Source organism: Micropterus salmoides, unplaced genomic scaffold, assembly GCF_014851395.1.
Source record: "Micropterus salmoides isolate LMB-PRFRI ecotype aquatic unplaced genomic scaffold, ASM1485139v1 Ms_hic_scaffold_17, whole genome shotgun sequence".
Lineage (NCBI taxonomy): Eukaryota > Metazoa > Chordata > Actinopteri > Centrarchiformes > Centrarchidae > Micropterus > Micropterus salmoides.
This window is the reverse complement of record NW_024040817.1, coordinates 8,091,511-8,108,606: the sequence shown is the minus strand read 5'-3', so window position 1 is coordinate 8,108,606 and position 17,096 is coordinate 8,091,511. Positions and strand designations below refer to the sequence as shown.

The window sequence follows — 17,096 nt, the reverse complement described above, 5'->3', positions numbered from 1 at the left end:
GCACTGCAACCGTTATGACGTGCTACCCTCTGTTTCCATGCATCACTTTCACTGGCACAAAGTTCAGCATTCGATGCCAAACATCATGTGTGATCCAAACAGGTCTGATGACAATAACATATATTAAAAAAAGGTTGTTGGGTTTGAGGATGTACTATATGTATGGTTTTTAGGATGCAGCTGTCACAGATATCATGTATCCTGGTGGGTGGAAATTCAACTATTACAAACATTTCATAAGAAGCAGGAAATTACCAGCTTCTTGGAAACTCTGCAACGTCATTCCTCAATGTAGTTTTAACCCTCTGACAACACAGCTTTGACGCAAGATGAACTGCTCTCCAAAGAATGAAGTGAGTAAGATAATGGTGCTGCATCTACCTTTTAGCTGACACACTCACCCAAACTTCTTTTCAATAATTAGTGACTTATTGAAAAGAAGTTTAACTTGTTTAAACTCTGCCCTGTCCCTGAAAATTTCCATTCATACAATCACTTTTCAGTAGCAAAAGTAATAGCTGGACTATGGTTTTTATAAACAGCAACAAATTTGGTGTACTGTTGACTGCCACTGCAAAATTTCCAGTCCTGGAAACAAGGGGCGTAAGACTGGGGGGTTAAAGGGGACTGAGTAAAAAAGGTTTTTACGCTGAACTGAGGTTGGAAAATTGGTGTTTGGATAAAAGCAAAATGCAACAAAGTGGTAAAAAACTTCAATAAATCATAACATACATGAAGCCTGTAACCTAAATGTGACTCAAGCGTCCAAAAATGATTGACAGACGTAAACATCAGATCCCTGTGGGGCAATGAGGAGACTGTTACTTTTAAGCTTGAATTAATGTCCTGCAATTAATCTATTTGATCTATTGATTATTTCTAATCTAATCTTAATAACCTTCACAGACTATAATGTTCAGTATTTGTTTAAACTGTTATACAGAGGTGTTGATTTAACTTTAAGGTGACTTTGGAGGGAGCAGTTTGTGGTACTGGGCTGTAATGAAAGGTATTTCTGTTATTTAGTCTACCGTGATTTATACAGAATGGGTGGACAAAATATTAGATATATTCTACTTTTCCCCCCAAGGTGTTTATCCCATTGATGCCGTACGTTCCAGTAGCTCTTACTAGTATTTATTGCTGCTCTTACTAGTAAATAGTCACTTGTAGATCTCTTATGTTAATGATGCTTGTATATTGCTCCTCAAATGTGAGTCGCTTTGGATAAAAGCTTCTGCCAAATGAGTAAATGTAAATATAAACATGTGGCATCGAAAGGTAACTGACATCAAAAGGTACTGTATTCCCAGTAGCTCATGTCTGTCCAATTCTTCTGTCAGGATTCAGAGGGAACCCAGAAGCAGATCGGACAATTGGTTGTTCTTTTAACGGTTTATTTGACAAAGAGTGAGTTGTGCAAAGGGGGTGCTGGCAGGCTAGAGTGGGGTTCCAGAGGTGGGGGAAGATCCAGAGGGTGGCTGGCTGACAGGCTTGGAGAGCGGAGGTCCACACACTGTCTTACAGGAGGCGTGAGCACAGTGAGTTGAGTTCTGGGACTGAGTTTCCAGGGCTGATCTCCAGAGATGATTCCTGAGAGAGAGAGACATGGTTAGTTGTGGGCAACAACAGACGAGAAGCAAATAGCTCAGGCAGGCAGAAACAGGTAACTAAGTTCAAAAACTGGCTGTAAAGCAGTAGCATACACAATACTTCACAACAATCCAGCAGTGACTGGATGTGAGGCTGCTCCTTAAATACTGCTGGATTGATGAGGTGCAGGTGCGGTGACGACCTCAGCCAGGTGTGGGAGTAGCCAGGGATAGGCGTGCCCCCCAAACACCAGGAAAGTGACACACAACACCACGGGACAAGATGAAAACACAACAAGCACCCAGCATGCAAATCCCAGACCAAAATCATCGTGGCCGGGGGTTCGTGACATCTTCAAAACAACGATTTTCAGGTGTTTGTAATGTGTATGAAGATGGATTTCCCTTTAAATGTTTTCTTTGTCCTCTTTTAGAAAGATGTCCAAAATCTGTAGTTCAGCAGATCATCTTATCGACAGTTGTGTCTGTCTGAGCCTAGTGGGGCTATGTGTATGTGTGTAAAAGCAAACTGTTCTACCCTATGTAGGCTTAAAAGGTGACTTAGGGAAGTTCCAAATGATCATTGCTTTCTTGATAAATTCTGAGAAATAAAAGGTGACAGTGACATTAATGTATTTAGTTGTGGAAAACTTATGAGTGTTTGGAACATATTGGTTATCAGCAGATAAGTTGATTATATCTTCAGAGTGGTTTTAGAAATTTCAGTCGATGTTTCAATGCTTTTTTAATGTTAAATGTTAACATTAAAAACTCACAATGGGAGAAAGCTGTGAGGAAGCTACATCTGCTGAACCAATGTCTACCAACAGTCGCTTCCACAAACCAAAACACAATGCCACAATGAGACATGTAAGCTTCAAATGTACAAATGCTAATGCTTTTAAACTTCATGCAGTGCATATGCCAAAGTCAAACAGTGCATGCAGGTGATGCACCAAATAGCAGGCTGTACTTGTGTTGTGCAGAGATGACATGTCGACTGTACACACAAATGTCATAGCAAGACAAAGTTGTTGCAACTAAATATTCCTAACATTACTCCAACACAACAAACTCATCTCCCCAACTCTAACTCACATTTCCACCACTGACTTCCTGCAACAACTAGAATATTGCGAGATTGCAGTGCGAGGATTGTCCTTAAACAAGATTTCAGTTTCTTGATAAAATCAAATGGAGTGACTCCTAGGATTTCTTTCCATTTTGTTATTAGATACCTTGTATAACAGTCTGAGCCTGTTGGTTGTTAAAAGAAGCTCTTTTTGTGGACAAAATTTTGATGGGCGTAATTGCCGCGAAGGAATACATTGTCACTTCAGCAGGTTTGTGTCTGCCAGCTGAAGCCCTCTACTGCACATATTCTAAAACTTTTTGTACCTGCAAATCATTTCAGGGCCCATGTTTAAAAATACCGATACGATCCTTTTATTTGCTGTTTTCATAAACCTAACTGAGTAATTTTGTAGTTTTAGTAGTATTGTGTGCTTGTGTGTCTTAAAATAAAATAAAAAATATTCAAAATAAATTGTGTGTGTGTGTGTGTTGTGAATTCCATTCATATGGTTCCTCAAACAAATAAAATAAATAATAATAATAAATAAATAAATAAATAAATAAAACAGTGAACGTGTAAAAGTTGTGTAATTTGTACACAGATTGATGAGGCCGGGTTAAACAGACATATGACTCAAACAAAGACTTTCTCTCATCTTGCAACAGAGATGAATTTCACTGAGGGGAACTGATGATCCTGAAAATTCTGCATCATTTAAAAAAAGTATTAAGTAAAAGGATTAAGCCTGTTTATGAAATTTCTCTCTTTGGTGAGGATGTTGTCTAGCCAGGATGTTTAAAACACTGTTCTTTCTAATACTAAGTAAGAGTGTGAAAAACGAAAGTGAGTGACGTGCTATTAAACCAGCAAATATCCTTCTCTTTGAGTTGGTTTTATTAACTTTATTACTGGCAGGAAGCCACACCACAGGCTTGTAACTGGGAGCAGCTGCTAGCCAAGAACATATTTATGGTGGCTTAAAATATTTCGCCTCATTCTGAAAGAAGGGAAGGGGGCTTTGTTTACTTTAGTTTATTATCTTTTATGCATTTATTATTAATGGACTGTGCTGTTGGGATGTCGTCACTCTTTTTGCACGCTTGACTTTTCTCCAGTCAGTTTAACAATTTCTGTTGGGTTTTTATCTCTTTGTGCAAATTAGCAAAAAATACATACATAAGAAAAAAATTGAGTCTTAACTTTATTTACTTTCTGGCATTAAGATTGCATGTGAACTAGAGACAGGATACTAACTTAAACTAAACTAAACTAAATTTGGTTAAACAAAAGACAAAAGTGAGGTGATGACACAAGGCTACAGCAAGAGGAAAGGAGGAAGGAGAGAGGAGAATTGCTCAATTTGGTATTTTCTGAATCTTCTATTACATTTTTTTATGATTTACTTCATTCAGAATCACCTCAATAAACAAAGACGCTTTTTCAGATGAGTGGGATTAGGGGGGGGGGGGTAGTCCTGCGTGGGCATGATGCTTCAATGGCGACGATGGCTGATGACTCAGGTGATGTGTCATACTCTATGCTATAAAAGGGAACTTTTACATTTAGTCCACACACAAACACATACACTTACAGTACACACACTGGACTCAGAGAGAAGTTTGTTTACTACAGCAGGAGCAGAAAGATGAAATGTAAGTTTGTTTATGCTACTTTCAGAGAGTGAGTGAAGTGTGTGCATAAATGAGTGACTGTGTGTGTTTGTGGGGAGTAAGGGGGCTTAACTGCACGTGGTCTTTACTTTTACTTTTAGCCTGAGTGAGTTTGAGAGAGAGAGAGTCTGTGGGTGAGACAACCAATGAGTAAATGAGTGAGTGAATTACTGAGTAACTGTAAAACATTTGTGGCTGAAACACAATATTAGCTGCAATTGAAGGAGCTGAAAAGTGATTGACTTTCACAAACAATGCACTGTTGTTGTCAGGTTGGGGTGTGATTGCCTGGTATGTGTGTGTGTCTGTGTGTGTTAAAGGTTTCCCTGAGGAGTTGGAACTAGTCGGCAATGCGATTGTGTCAAAGAGCATTAGACTTATTGTAGTTAAACGGTAAAACATATTTGTTGAATATTAACAGATATACTATTTAATCTTCATTGATGCAATATTCTCATATTAAAAGTTAATACTCATGCAAGTATGAAAACATGCATGTAGTGTCATGCCTGGATAAGACAACACAAAATGTTTGTCTTTTGTGATCAGATTAGGAGGTCCTAGTCATAAAATCTTGCTGTGACTTGGAGAAGACATGGTATAATTTGTGACATGGACATGGTGACTGGGAGGGGCCAAATGAATATTTGTGTGTGTGAACACAGTTTTATATATGAAAGTGAAGCTGGAACCTTGTGTGTCACTGCAGTGAGGGTGGGCTGTGTTTTCCCTGAAGGGCGAAAGTGTGGATGTTGATGTCACACCCCCAGTCGTTATGACGCTGATGTTGTTTTGCTTGACTTTGCACGCTTTTCAAGACAGCTAGTCGAACACTAGCTTATTACTTAGACAACCAAGACTGGTAAACACCAAGTGTGTGTCTTTGTCAGAGAGAGATGAAACACGTGAGTCAGTTAGGCAGACAGTGATGACATCATTGCACATCATCAGTGCATTTACTGTAACGTAATTTGCACACTCACTGCATGGGCATTGATCATGGATGTATCAAGAGATGTAGCCAGTGTTGACGCAAGCTTGTCCCGTGTGGCCAACTGTGGTACTGCAACAAAAAAAAAACAGACCACCATTCTCAAAGTTACAACCTGTTAATGTCACACTGTCTATGTCAAGCTTGACACATAAGGAAATAAGATACTGCGTCATGTGAAACTGCACATGGCAGTTTACATTCCCACAGCATGACAGAAAAGTCACACCTTATTAAATAGATGTTGCAAATCTGATGTTATCATAATGACCCACAGGCCAGATGAGTTTAGGTTAATTTCCTTAATTCTAGGGAGCTGTTTGTTTCAATTAAGTTTGCTACAGAAATGAAAATCACAAACAGTTTTGTGATTTATCACTTTAGCAAAGTTGCAGTGTTGAAGAATTAGCTGACACAAAACTTAGAAATCACATGTCTGAAGATAAACCTCAGAAACTAAACAATTAGCCACGGTGGAGGTTGTGAAATCCATCTAGTCATTTACTGGATTAAGAAGTTTAATTTCCCTCTGAACAGTTTGGATTTAAAGCATTTCTGAGCACATCAACAGTTTTCATGAGAGTGCATGCAACCATAGTGCATTTCTATGTGATGGTAATGTAATTTAAAACTGGAGTTATTTAAAAGTATATGCAGTTACATACTTGCTAATATCCTTGCCAACATGTCAAAACGTGACCCTGATGATCTAATACAGGGCCTCCCCTCAGACAAAGCTTGGGAAACAGCACTGACATATTATCACATTGTAGTGCTGCTGTTGCAAACATGTTAGCAAGTAGTTGCGTATTTACACCTCAACAGAGCAACATTAGTATTCATTTGGAGTCATGTATCTGGCCATTTGGTGACGGTCCAAAATTCACTCTTCTTTTAGCTCTGTTTTTGGTCTCTACCAACTCCTGAGAGAAATATCTGCTTGTTTAGCTGCTAAATGATCCACTATGTTCACCGGGTGGTTGCTAACTACATCTGTCTGCTGCTTGGTGCAATAGGCAAGGTGGCATTCAGTGGGTTTTAGAGCTTTTTCTTGCTGCTTTTTCCTGCCACTGCAACACTTTGTATAGCAGTAAGAGTGCGCAAAAACAGCTGTAAAACCTAAATGACACAAAAAAGCTTATAAGGGACCTACAGAGTCATGTGATAATTTCTGTCAAGTGTCACCTTTCACACTCTGTTGGATTAAAATATATAGTAGTGCAGTTTTAAGTTTATCTCAATGGTCTTGAATTGATTAATGTATATAAAGATGTTGTGGTGAGTCCTCATCACAATGATCTTGAAATACTATGTTTAAAATCCAACATTACACTAGTGGTTTGCCAGCTCATTGAGAGTAAACAGTTTCTTGGTCAGCTTGTCTGTTTGTTTTGGAAGATGTTTATAGGGCATGTGCAGGGCACTTCCTGCCAGACGCCATTCACTTCTGTTCAGAAGTTCATTAGAAGTTCTTGAGAGTAAAAGGTCCAGCTGAGGAAATGAGGCATTCATGGCGTCAGAGAGAAAACACAGAAAGCTCCAGTGTTTCTGGGTAGCATTTGACAAGCGAGACATGAAACTGTGAAAGTGTGTAAGTATGTGAGATGCTGCATGCGTGTGTTGATGTTTCGTGCGTTGAGCGAGCGGGTGCTGACTAAATGACTGGCCAAATACATCAAAGACGGCCAATTCACTCTGCTTCTCAAGCAGTTCTGCTCTGAGCAGTAATGCTGTCACAGCTCTTTACTCTGCCAAATGCATGACTGTACACTACACTGCCGGGGGATGTTTTTTAGTATGACAGAGGGTTTTTGCTGATGTCTTATTCAGTAAATTTCCAATAGCCTTGTGAAGGTATTACAACTGTCCTGTTTGTATCCTTAGCTGACTCTTCTGAAGACTGTTAATGGGGTTATTGGCAGAAAGCTGTGAGTGCACTTGTTTTTCTTTGAGATGATTGTCTTTTCAGGCAACACAGTGACATATCCCAGGTCTTGGAATAAGATTCAGACAGGATTTTGAATTAGTGAAAAAAAAGATGATTTTGTAGCTGTTCACGTTTCCTGTTTTCCATCCCATTTAACGCTGGGATAGGCTGCAGCTGTCATATGACCCTGAACAGGGAAAACCTACAACTCAAACAAAAATAACCTTTCTTTTCACTTTCTATTAAACTGTCACACTGTATTAAGTTACTGTTAGTGCAAACACATTTTCTAATGCTATTTGTTGACATTAAATGCCCTCAGTTCGTAAAACACACCAAGTGTTGTGTGCAGCAATCACAAGAAACACAATTTATTTGTCTCTTGTTCATCAAAAAGGTTTGACAAAAGCACCAATGTTTACCATCCGTGTACAGACTTCCTGCCAAGACTGTGGTCTGATTTTAAGGTGTATGGTTCTGGAAACACTGACAGAGAACGAGCTTTTAATCCATCACTTCTAGGGTAGATTATGTCAGAGGCAGCTCTCATGCCATTTCTTTGCTGAAAATTCACAACAAACCAGGTCAAAGTTTGACCAAATAATGTAATTCTGAGTCAATACCTACGTCTTAACTTTCTACTGAGCTTTACGATCACGAGGTGCCGCCCTGATCAACATGTGGGTTTTGTGGCTCAAACTCCTGTTGAAGACCGTGAGATGCTGTTAAAAGCTCCAGAATAAAGTAGCTAGCAAGCCGACCACCCTCAATCCGCTCATGAAGACCGTGAGACAAAAGTTAAAAGTTCTTGAAAAAGCCAGTTGGCTTTTTTTGTTATTATTTTGTTGTTATGCTTCTAATATCCCCCAAAATGAACTTACATGGTTTAAGTCCAACATGCTGGTTAAACTTGGAAGACCGGCAACAAATCTGCTGAAAGGATGATGTAAAAGATGTAGTGAAGTAGTGTACTCTATGTTGATTTGTTTCAATACAAATCAACTCAACTGTAACACCTTTCTGAGACTTATGATAATAATACACAATATCAACTGTAAACTAGCAATTTTCAAGTCACAATTAAAACGCATTTACAAATAAAATAAAAAATATATATAACATCAACAATTGTGTCCAAAAAAAAGGAGGATGAAAAACAGAAACAATGTCAAACAGATTATTTCCTTTTTGGTACCAGAAACAGCTCGGTGGACTGGATTTTTTTCACAGTGACCTTTGACCTTAATAAAAAACAGAAAGTAGTTACTGCTGTTAGTGTTTGAATGACAGTAAAACTGTTTAAAGTGCACTGTGTCAGACACCCATAACAACACGGATGTTTTCCCTCCTAAGATTGCAGCCTGAGGCGTCTTCTTGGTGATGTCACCACAGAGAGATTAATCTGAGTCAGACCTCTCTGCCAGCTCCCTTCTCCTTTTCCAACAGGAGGCCCAAAGCAGGCGGGGGGGAAAAAATCCCCACAGCATACCTATCATTCCTTATCCCTGAACTAACACTGATGGACAATTCATTTCTTTGTTGCCCTGGGTTATGGGATTTTTGAAGCCCAGCGGAGATATTTATAGACATGAACTAAGTGTTATGTCCTTGAGTAAAGATCATAATTGATGAAGAAAGCCTATGAGACCAAGACAAAACAAACCACTGAAGATTTGAGGGAGTGCTGGGAAAAAATCAAAAGATGACAGCTTGATGATTCTCTTCCATGCATTTATTAAACACAGGGTGAAATATTCAAACATTCATTCAACACCATTCATTCAAGGCTCATTGATTTGGTTTCACGGCCTGCAACTTCTGCTTCATTAACCTCATTAAAGCAGTAGCAGTAGCCACAGGAAACTCCCTTAAACCCAGTGTACACTAACTGCTCAGCACTAAACAGACAGAGTTAGAACCTAGCCGGTGAACATAGTGGAACATTTAACAGCTAAAGAGGCAGATATTGTCTCAGGAGCTGGTGGAGACCAAACCAGAGCTGAAAGTTGCAGATTCAGATGGCATGAAACTCAACTGATTTAGCTAAAACTTTTTTCCAAAGTGACTTACAATTGCTGTATGTGTCGGAGGTTGCACGCCTCTTGAGCAACTAGGGTTAAGTTTTTCGCTCAGGGATACAATGGCGGATGGGTCACAGTGGGGGATTGAACCCTAGTCTCTCATACCAAGTGCATTGCCACCCTGACTCGAAGTGAAAAATAACGTTGCTCCCATTGCCACGTCTGCAAGAGTTTGCTAACTTATTCAACTTAACTTTATGAAGTGGTTCTGCAATATGTCAGTGTTGTGTTTGGCCAAGTGGCCATAAAATCAATTAATGTAGCTTTGGGGAAAGACTTCAACTTCAAGTGTTGAGTGTTAATAATAAGAATCCCAATCTGTCGAGTCGAAGTCATACATAATTCTTGTTTATGACAATTTGGGTCTTATTTTAATAGTTTTGTCACTGATTTCTATCAGTTATGACAACATTGTACTAACCAAAGTAAGTGCTGCAATCAGGAGGCATGAGAAATTGCAACACAACCAAAAACATGAACAATCAGACTATCTAGAGTTTAGCCAGATGATTTAAACCGATTTATTTGGAGGTAAAACTGATAGTGAACCCACCCATAATGTCAGTTGTTATGATAAAGTTGAACCAGAGTCGGAAGGTTACCTGTTATGGACTTTTACAACAGACAGTTTGGGAAATTAATTTACATCAACATAACATACTAACATAATAACCGCAATAAGTCCCTTACCAGGAAAATATAAATACAAACATGACTCATTGTAACTTTTGATCCAGGTCATCTTTAGAAGAAAAATTACTATAGATTAACTGACCTATTAAGGTATATGTTTCCCAGAAATACAAACGATCAGTCTGCAGAAATCTATATCCTACTCTCACACTCACACACGTAAACACTGAATACGCTAACAGTAAATCAGTCTGACCTATTTTGGTGTCTGAACCTTCACTGCTGCTCTTATCTGGTTTTTTGAATGACTGTTCATGTCTGCATGACAGGATGCAACTTTTATTCGATGCAAGAATAAACTGACAGCGATGTGAAATAAAAAACAGTTCATATAGGGAATGTGCGCCTTTGTATTATGGATGAATGGTAAATGGTAATCACTGCTCTGGCAGGTACTTAAAATTATGGCAAGTATGTCAGATAAATGATTTACACTATTTAAAGACAGAATCATGCACAAAAGCAGCTTCCTCTGGGTTAATCATGTGTGACTTGTGCATGATTTTTAGATTAAGGTTGGAGATAAAAATGACTTCACACGCAGCTTTGTGGTTTTCTTAGTGATTCAGGCACAGCAGGCTGGGTCAATGAGAGGGGAAAAATGTGAGTTGCTACACTCTCCGCTATAAAGCGAGTGCAGCCCAGTAGCCACCTGTTGTGGGACCATCTGTGTAGTTGTGGGTGCAGCTGTAAACACAGTGAGCAACTACTGCTGAATGTACTAGTGCTGTGTAATTCTCTTTAATAGGGTGCTATAAGTTGAAGGCAAACAGACTGCAGACTCATTACCAATTATATAAAAGACCTTAGAACTATGGTGACCATGGGAGCTCAAGACATTGCAGCCTCAGAAGACACATAGAAATACACAAAACACTAAAAGTCTTATTTTATCTTTTCTTGTCTTTTCAGTAATTCACGTCTCCACCTTGTGGCTTCTCCCCCTGCTGCTATTGGCTGAGCGGTTTGTCCATTCATCATCTCGTCCCGCCAAAAGTTTGCCCCGCTGTGGCACGTTTGGATCAATGATCCATCAGGTGGACAGGCTGATAAACTTATCCAATAAACTCCATGACTTGGTGAGATGTCACTGTCTACAACAATATGACTGACTTGCAAACCAAACAAATTTCTTCAATCATATATTGTGCAGTTTATAGATGTCACATTAATGTCTAAACCAATGGGCTTAAAATGTCCCATCAGGGTTTAAAAAAAAAAAAATTAGTTAATAAATAGTTTTAACTTTCACTTTCATTATGTTGGAGATCAAATCTTTTAATAGTTGATGTATCATGATGTCACCTACAATGAACAGTGGATACTGTGGAATACTGTCTAATATTAATAGACAATAATTAAATATATTAATCAATGTTTTGTTGCCTAATTTTATATTAACCAAATTATTTAACAATATGTACAGTATTTATAAATAGTTTATATATGTACTTAAAGGTCCAAATAAGAGGCCGTAGTTTAGACAGACAGACTGACAGATTTTTATTAATGCAAATCTGTATTCATCTCAATGACTGATTTAGGGTGGAAGCTTTCTCCCAAAGGTCTTTGAAATCCCACTTTTATCTTGGAAATGTTTGTAAAGTAACCTTTACTTCTCATCATTTTCCCAACAGACAGATGAAGAACTCATAAACTTAGACAATGTAGAACATAAACTTGACGGTCTTCCTCATATGCAACACTCTGCTGACTACTTCAGCTCACTGAAGGTAAAGTTTCTAAAATCAAGGAATTTATTCATTACACTTTCTAAATGTAGAGAGCTTGTGTATGTCAAGTACATTGATAAATTCTATCTTGTCCCTACAGTTGAACGAGTCACTCTCCCAGCTGTATGTGCACGCTCAGTCCTTCAGACTGCATGTTGACTGGCTGAACACAGGCAAACAAAACTTCAGTTTGTCCTCCCACTCGGCTGAGGGCGTCAGCACTCACCTCCTGCAGCTTTCCAACCTCGTTAACACAACTCTTCACCAGGTGAGAAGACCAGAATGGATTGATTTGTTTACATGGATGATTTGGAAGACAATTTCACACAAAAATAAAAAAATATGTTTTAAAATAAAAAGACAAATGGTAATACATTAGTTTTTACTTTTGTACAAAATATTAGTTGTTAAATGGGAAATTTTAAAAGGAAATATGATATTAAAATTATAGATATCATGAAACAATAAAAGCAATTTGAATTAGAAAATGAATAATGTGCTTGAAAATGGCATCATCAGACAGGTTCAAACCCTGGTTGCAGCTTCCTCCCACCACCCAAAGACATGCAGGCTAGGTTAATTGGTGTCTCTCAAATTGTACTTGGGTGTGAGTGGTTGTCTGTCTATGTGTGGCCCTGCAATGGACTGACGACCTGTCCAGCTGGGATTGGCTCCTGTATGCAGGATAAACGGTTCATGATGGATGGATATCTAGTTCAGCTCAGTATCATTTATTTCAGTTAAACTAGGTCTTTGTGGAAGACTCTCTCTGTCCTTCCCACAGAGAGAGTAAGGAGAATATAAAAAGACACACAAGAAAAGAAACAAGAACAAAGCCAAGACAAAAAAGTTTGTATATAAGCTAAGTAAGCTAATTGCTGTAACTGAACTGTGTCTGGAGTGCTAATTCCTGTCGTCCAGGGGTGAATTTCCCATTCTACTCAGGTGGTCCATTGTGCAGTAAAAGGGAAATTAATGAGATAGGATTTGACTTCCAAGCTGCTGCCTACACCTCTCAATCTTAACCATTCTTTCTGTCTTCAGATCAGTGAAGAGGTTCCTCAGTCACCGTCTCCATCCCTCCCGGTTATCGCCACAGCCTTTGATGTGCTCCAGTTCTCTGTTGAAATTTCTGAACGGTTAAAAGTCTTTTGTTACTGGTCAAAAAGAGTTTTAAGGATTCTCCAGAAAAAATCCTGCCACCCTAAATATTGACACTCCACCCTCAGCACATAGGCAACCACAAAACCACTTTTAACATATATGGTTTTTACCATATAGCAGCATAAATATATATATATATATATATATATTATATTATATTATATTAATATGGATGGATTGCCATTAAGTTCAGTACAGATATTCATAGTGCCCAGCGACTGCATTTTGATGGTGACAATAGTGATCCACCTAATTTTTTCAGAATTATGGCCCACAGGTAAAAGTTTTAATTACTCACTTATCCAGTGAAATATTTCAACATCTACTTAATGGATTAACACAAAATTTGGTACAGACATTCACGTACCCCTAAAGATCAATCATTTTGGTGATTGCTTGACTTTTCCTGGAGTGCCATCATGAGGTTGATTTGTGGTTTTGAGTGAAATATCTCTACAACTGTTTGGGGGATTGCCATGAAATTTAGTACCTATACCACCACCACCAGGCCAGTATATCAATTAGTCCAGCAACCCAGATTATGACCAAGACCTGCAAAACAAATGACATTCCTATTAGTGTCAGACTTTGTATTTGTGCTGCTTATCAAAAATTTGCCTTTTTTACATGCTAACCTGAAATATTGATGATGAACACAGTAAATATCATACCTGCTATTGTTGTGAGCATGTGAGCAAGCTGACGTTAGCATTTAGTTCAAAGCCCCACTGTACCCAAATACAGCCTCTCAGAGCTGTTAGTATGGCAGTAGTCTTGTTTACACAGGGTGATGTGGGAACACGGGTTTAACATCAAACAAAATTTTGTATGTCATATAATCACAGAGCTGAAGCTGGTGGACACAAAAGTAGCGAGCGGTTGAGTTCTTGATGTATTGTATGGGTGCTCTGGCGCTCTGTTTACACAAGTTTTCAACTCTGTGTATGCCATCACATTAATGTCTATTCAGCAGTAACACAGAATGTATGTTTATTGCATGGATGAAAATATGTACATGCCACATTTTACATGCAGCCTTTTAAGACTGATGCACTGTGCAGAGATGCTCCTGCCTGAGACCTTTACTCCCTTTGAGATTGTTTACATTCACAGTGCCTGCTAAGTGTTAATCTTCTTAATGAGCTAATTGACAAGAAAATGTTGTGGAATATTTCGTATTTTTGTACTGTTGTTTTTTAACCTATTTAGGATGCTATTTATGAGCTTTTTATATTATGTATGAGACTGTATTATAGTTTGAGATGCGGGCATCTCACTTTTTTCTATGGGTAATTAATTATGTAGTATTTAATAATAATAATAATAATAATAAAGTATTGACATACTGTAGTGACTTTTACAGAACTATTTATATATTTTGGATGTTTTGTTTTTGTACGCTTTATATGAAGTAATTAATAAAGTTTTACACTTGAAACAGAGATCTGACTGCTCCATTGTGATGTGTGAGTGTACTGGTTAACATTTACATTAACAGTTATTAAGTCGTTCTTCGACTTCGGTGTGTTGATGTGCTTTTCAGTCGGAATGTGTAAAAAAAACACGGACGCAACAAAGATGTGTTGGATGAGTGTTATAAGAGCATTTCAACAGCACATAGACATTCAGGTCAAGCAAACTAACTGTTATAACCTAATACCATATAACAAATGAGATGTTAGCAAAAATATATATGCATGATTTTGCTTAGTATGGTGTTCTCTTACAATCAACCATGTTGTCTGCCATGTATCTACAAGTACGACGTCAACAACTTGGCAACGTTTCTTCGACTTTCAGATGTTGTTTTTCCGACTTCAGGGGGCATTCACGTAAATTTTTCCAGGCAGGAAATAATTTTTCCAATTATTCCAACGACACATAAATGCACCAATAATTCACTCATTCAGTGATGGTGGATGTGGAAATAATCTTATTGGTTAAACTGAACCTCAGAGGGAAAGGCAAAAAAGTTATTATTAAATGTAGATGAGCTAAAAGGCACACTTGGGCAGTGAGAGGCTTTCCTCTAATTAAAATATGAATAATTTCTTAGTCCTCCAGTCTAAACAAAAAAAAGTTTTCTTGCTTCCAAAAATGTGATGTGGTGCCACAGTTGGCCTTTTTCACAGCAGATATTTTGACTTGCATCATTAACAATGTCTCTGTTCTATTCTAGTGTCCTAGTGAGCTGTGACAATGTGACAGTGAGCCCTGAAAGTGAGGCAACTAAATGTAATAGTTTACCTGGAAGTTTAACTAAACTAAATACTTAAAACAAATGTCATGTCAAATGGAAAGTAATGAAAATACAGACATACAGTGTTTTGTTGGGATTATTGTAAATTTCCACTGATGTTGAAGTAGCTGAACTAATGCCAGTAACTGTGCCTGCACAGCAGATCTGATTCTAACAAATTTTACAGTATTACTGAACTCCACATCTGCTGCTTGAAAAGCAAGCATCGTAAAGCACTGAGGATAAAAGCGTCCACACAAAGCTGGGTGACACACATGGGAATGTACAGACCACTGCTGTTCAGCTGTGAACTCCATAAGTGACCTGAATTGACAGTGACTTGCATAATGTCAATGTGATGACATGTGGCCACAGACAGATGATCTCATACACAGACAGACTTACCCTGTGCTGGCCTCCAGGAAAAGTGTGAGTGATCCAGCAGTTGTACGTGCGGTCAGTGGTAGCAGCTGAGAGCTGGATCTGAAACCCACAGGGGGTCTGGGTGTTAGAGGAAAATCCTTTGGCTGAAAATAGAGAGAGGGGGAGAAAGAAAGACATGGTTTGTACGAGAGTGACATGTGAAAATATGCAGAATGACAGATCAACAGCTAAATATTTTCTGGACAGAGACAGGGAAAACAAAATCACATCTGCAAAGGGGACGGGAGCACCAACTAATGTAACTACATACTTATTCAGCAAGTTCCCCAAAGCAACATAATATTTACATCAAAGCACATCAAGCACTTGAGTTGCTGGAGAAATCACAAGCAAAGGAGGAAATAGGTGATGTTGTAATAGAGTGGCAAAGTCCATGTGGGGAGGAGGTCGGAGACGGGTAAACAAAACTTCAAAGTTTAACATTGATTTCTTTAAACCATGACCACGATTGTTCCTGAACCTTAACAAAGCTCTTATTATTGTAACCAAACCTTAATGTAGCAGGCTGGTCTTTTAACCCAAACCATGATGTTTCCCTAAACCTAACCATAGTGTTGTCACATTATGAAACTGAAAAGTTTTGGAAAGCACAGACAAACAATGTCATCCTGCTGACAGGGATGTCAGATAAGAAACTATCATACAGTACATCTCTCAGCAAGGTTACAACAATATATACTTTGGCGAGAGATTGGTCCTGTACATGTCTTAATTTGTATCAAGCTAAAAATTTTCTGCTGTTTAAGGATTTTTATCATACCACAGCACCAAGATTATGTTGCAAAGTTCTGTAAATAATAACCATACAGTGAAATTTTACAGCACGTCTTCACCAGAAAAACAACCACATAGGTCGATTAAGTAGCTTATTACAAACCATATTTAAGTTTTTTGTTAGGCTACGACCTCTCGTGGCAAAATAATTCAGGTGACGTAGTATAAAGAGCAACAAAGTCTGTGTAAGGACGGTGGAGTGGATGGATGTGTCAAGTAAGGTAAGGCATTTCACACAGGTTTGAATACCGTGTGAAAGAACGTAAAACTTTACATGTTTTAAGTTGAATACTGTTTTGTAGATCATGTCACGTGACTTAAATCAATTATGTCACGTGACTTACATAATGTACTTATTTTAACCCAAATCACACTCTTTTCCTTAACTTGTCTAAACCTAACCAAACAATGAATGTTTACCACGTGTTAAACTTGTTCTTACATATTATTTAATTTTCTTATTTTGTCATATGAGGACGTGTTCGAGGACAAGGTCATATCATGCTCATTTTCAGAAAACACCATAATTTTTTCATACTGCACATTGCTGCAGTATATCTTTTTTGGGAGTTGCACATGCGCAATTCCAAGTTAAGGACTACTAGCCAATCAGAGGCAGAGTAGGGCAGGTCATGAGAAGCCGGTAAACACATCTTCGGTTTAGGTGTATATATTCCCCTTACCAGCTTGGCAACATGGACTGGAGCAAAAGT

General features: G+C 38.4%; 1 protein-coding gene across 1 annotated transcript; it reads left to right on the top strand.

Moving 5' to 3' along the window:
* The first annotated feature begins 4,253 nt into the window (after positions 1 to 4,253).
* On the top strand, positions 4,254 to 14,326 carry il11b (interleukin 11b). The gene is made up of 5 exons (XM_038724080.1): positions 4,254 to 4,319; positions 10,942 to 11,108; positions 11,667 to 11,762; positions 11,863 to 12,030; positions 12,807 to 14,326. Exons 1-5 carry the CDS (start codon positions 4,313 to 4,315, stop codon positions 12,975 to 12,977), a joined length of 609 nt encoding a protein of 202 aa, XP_038580008.1. The 5' UTR covers positions 4,254 to 4,312; the 3' UTR covers positions 12,978 to 14,326.
* Positions 14,327 to 17,096: the final 2,770 nt, after the last annotated feature.

Coding starts and splice junctions, on each gene's coding strand:
- il11b (XM_038724080.1), top strand. Junction 11,109..11,666: donor CCAATAAACTCCATGACTTG/GTGAGATGTCAC, acceptor TTTTCCCAACAG/ACAGATGAAGAACTCATAAA. Junction 11,763..11,862: donor ACTACTTCAGCTCACTGAAG/GTAAAGTTTCTA, acceptor TTGTCCCTACAG/TTGAACGAGTCACTCTCCCA.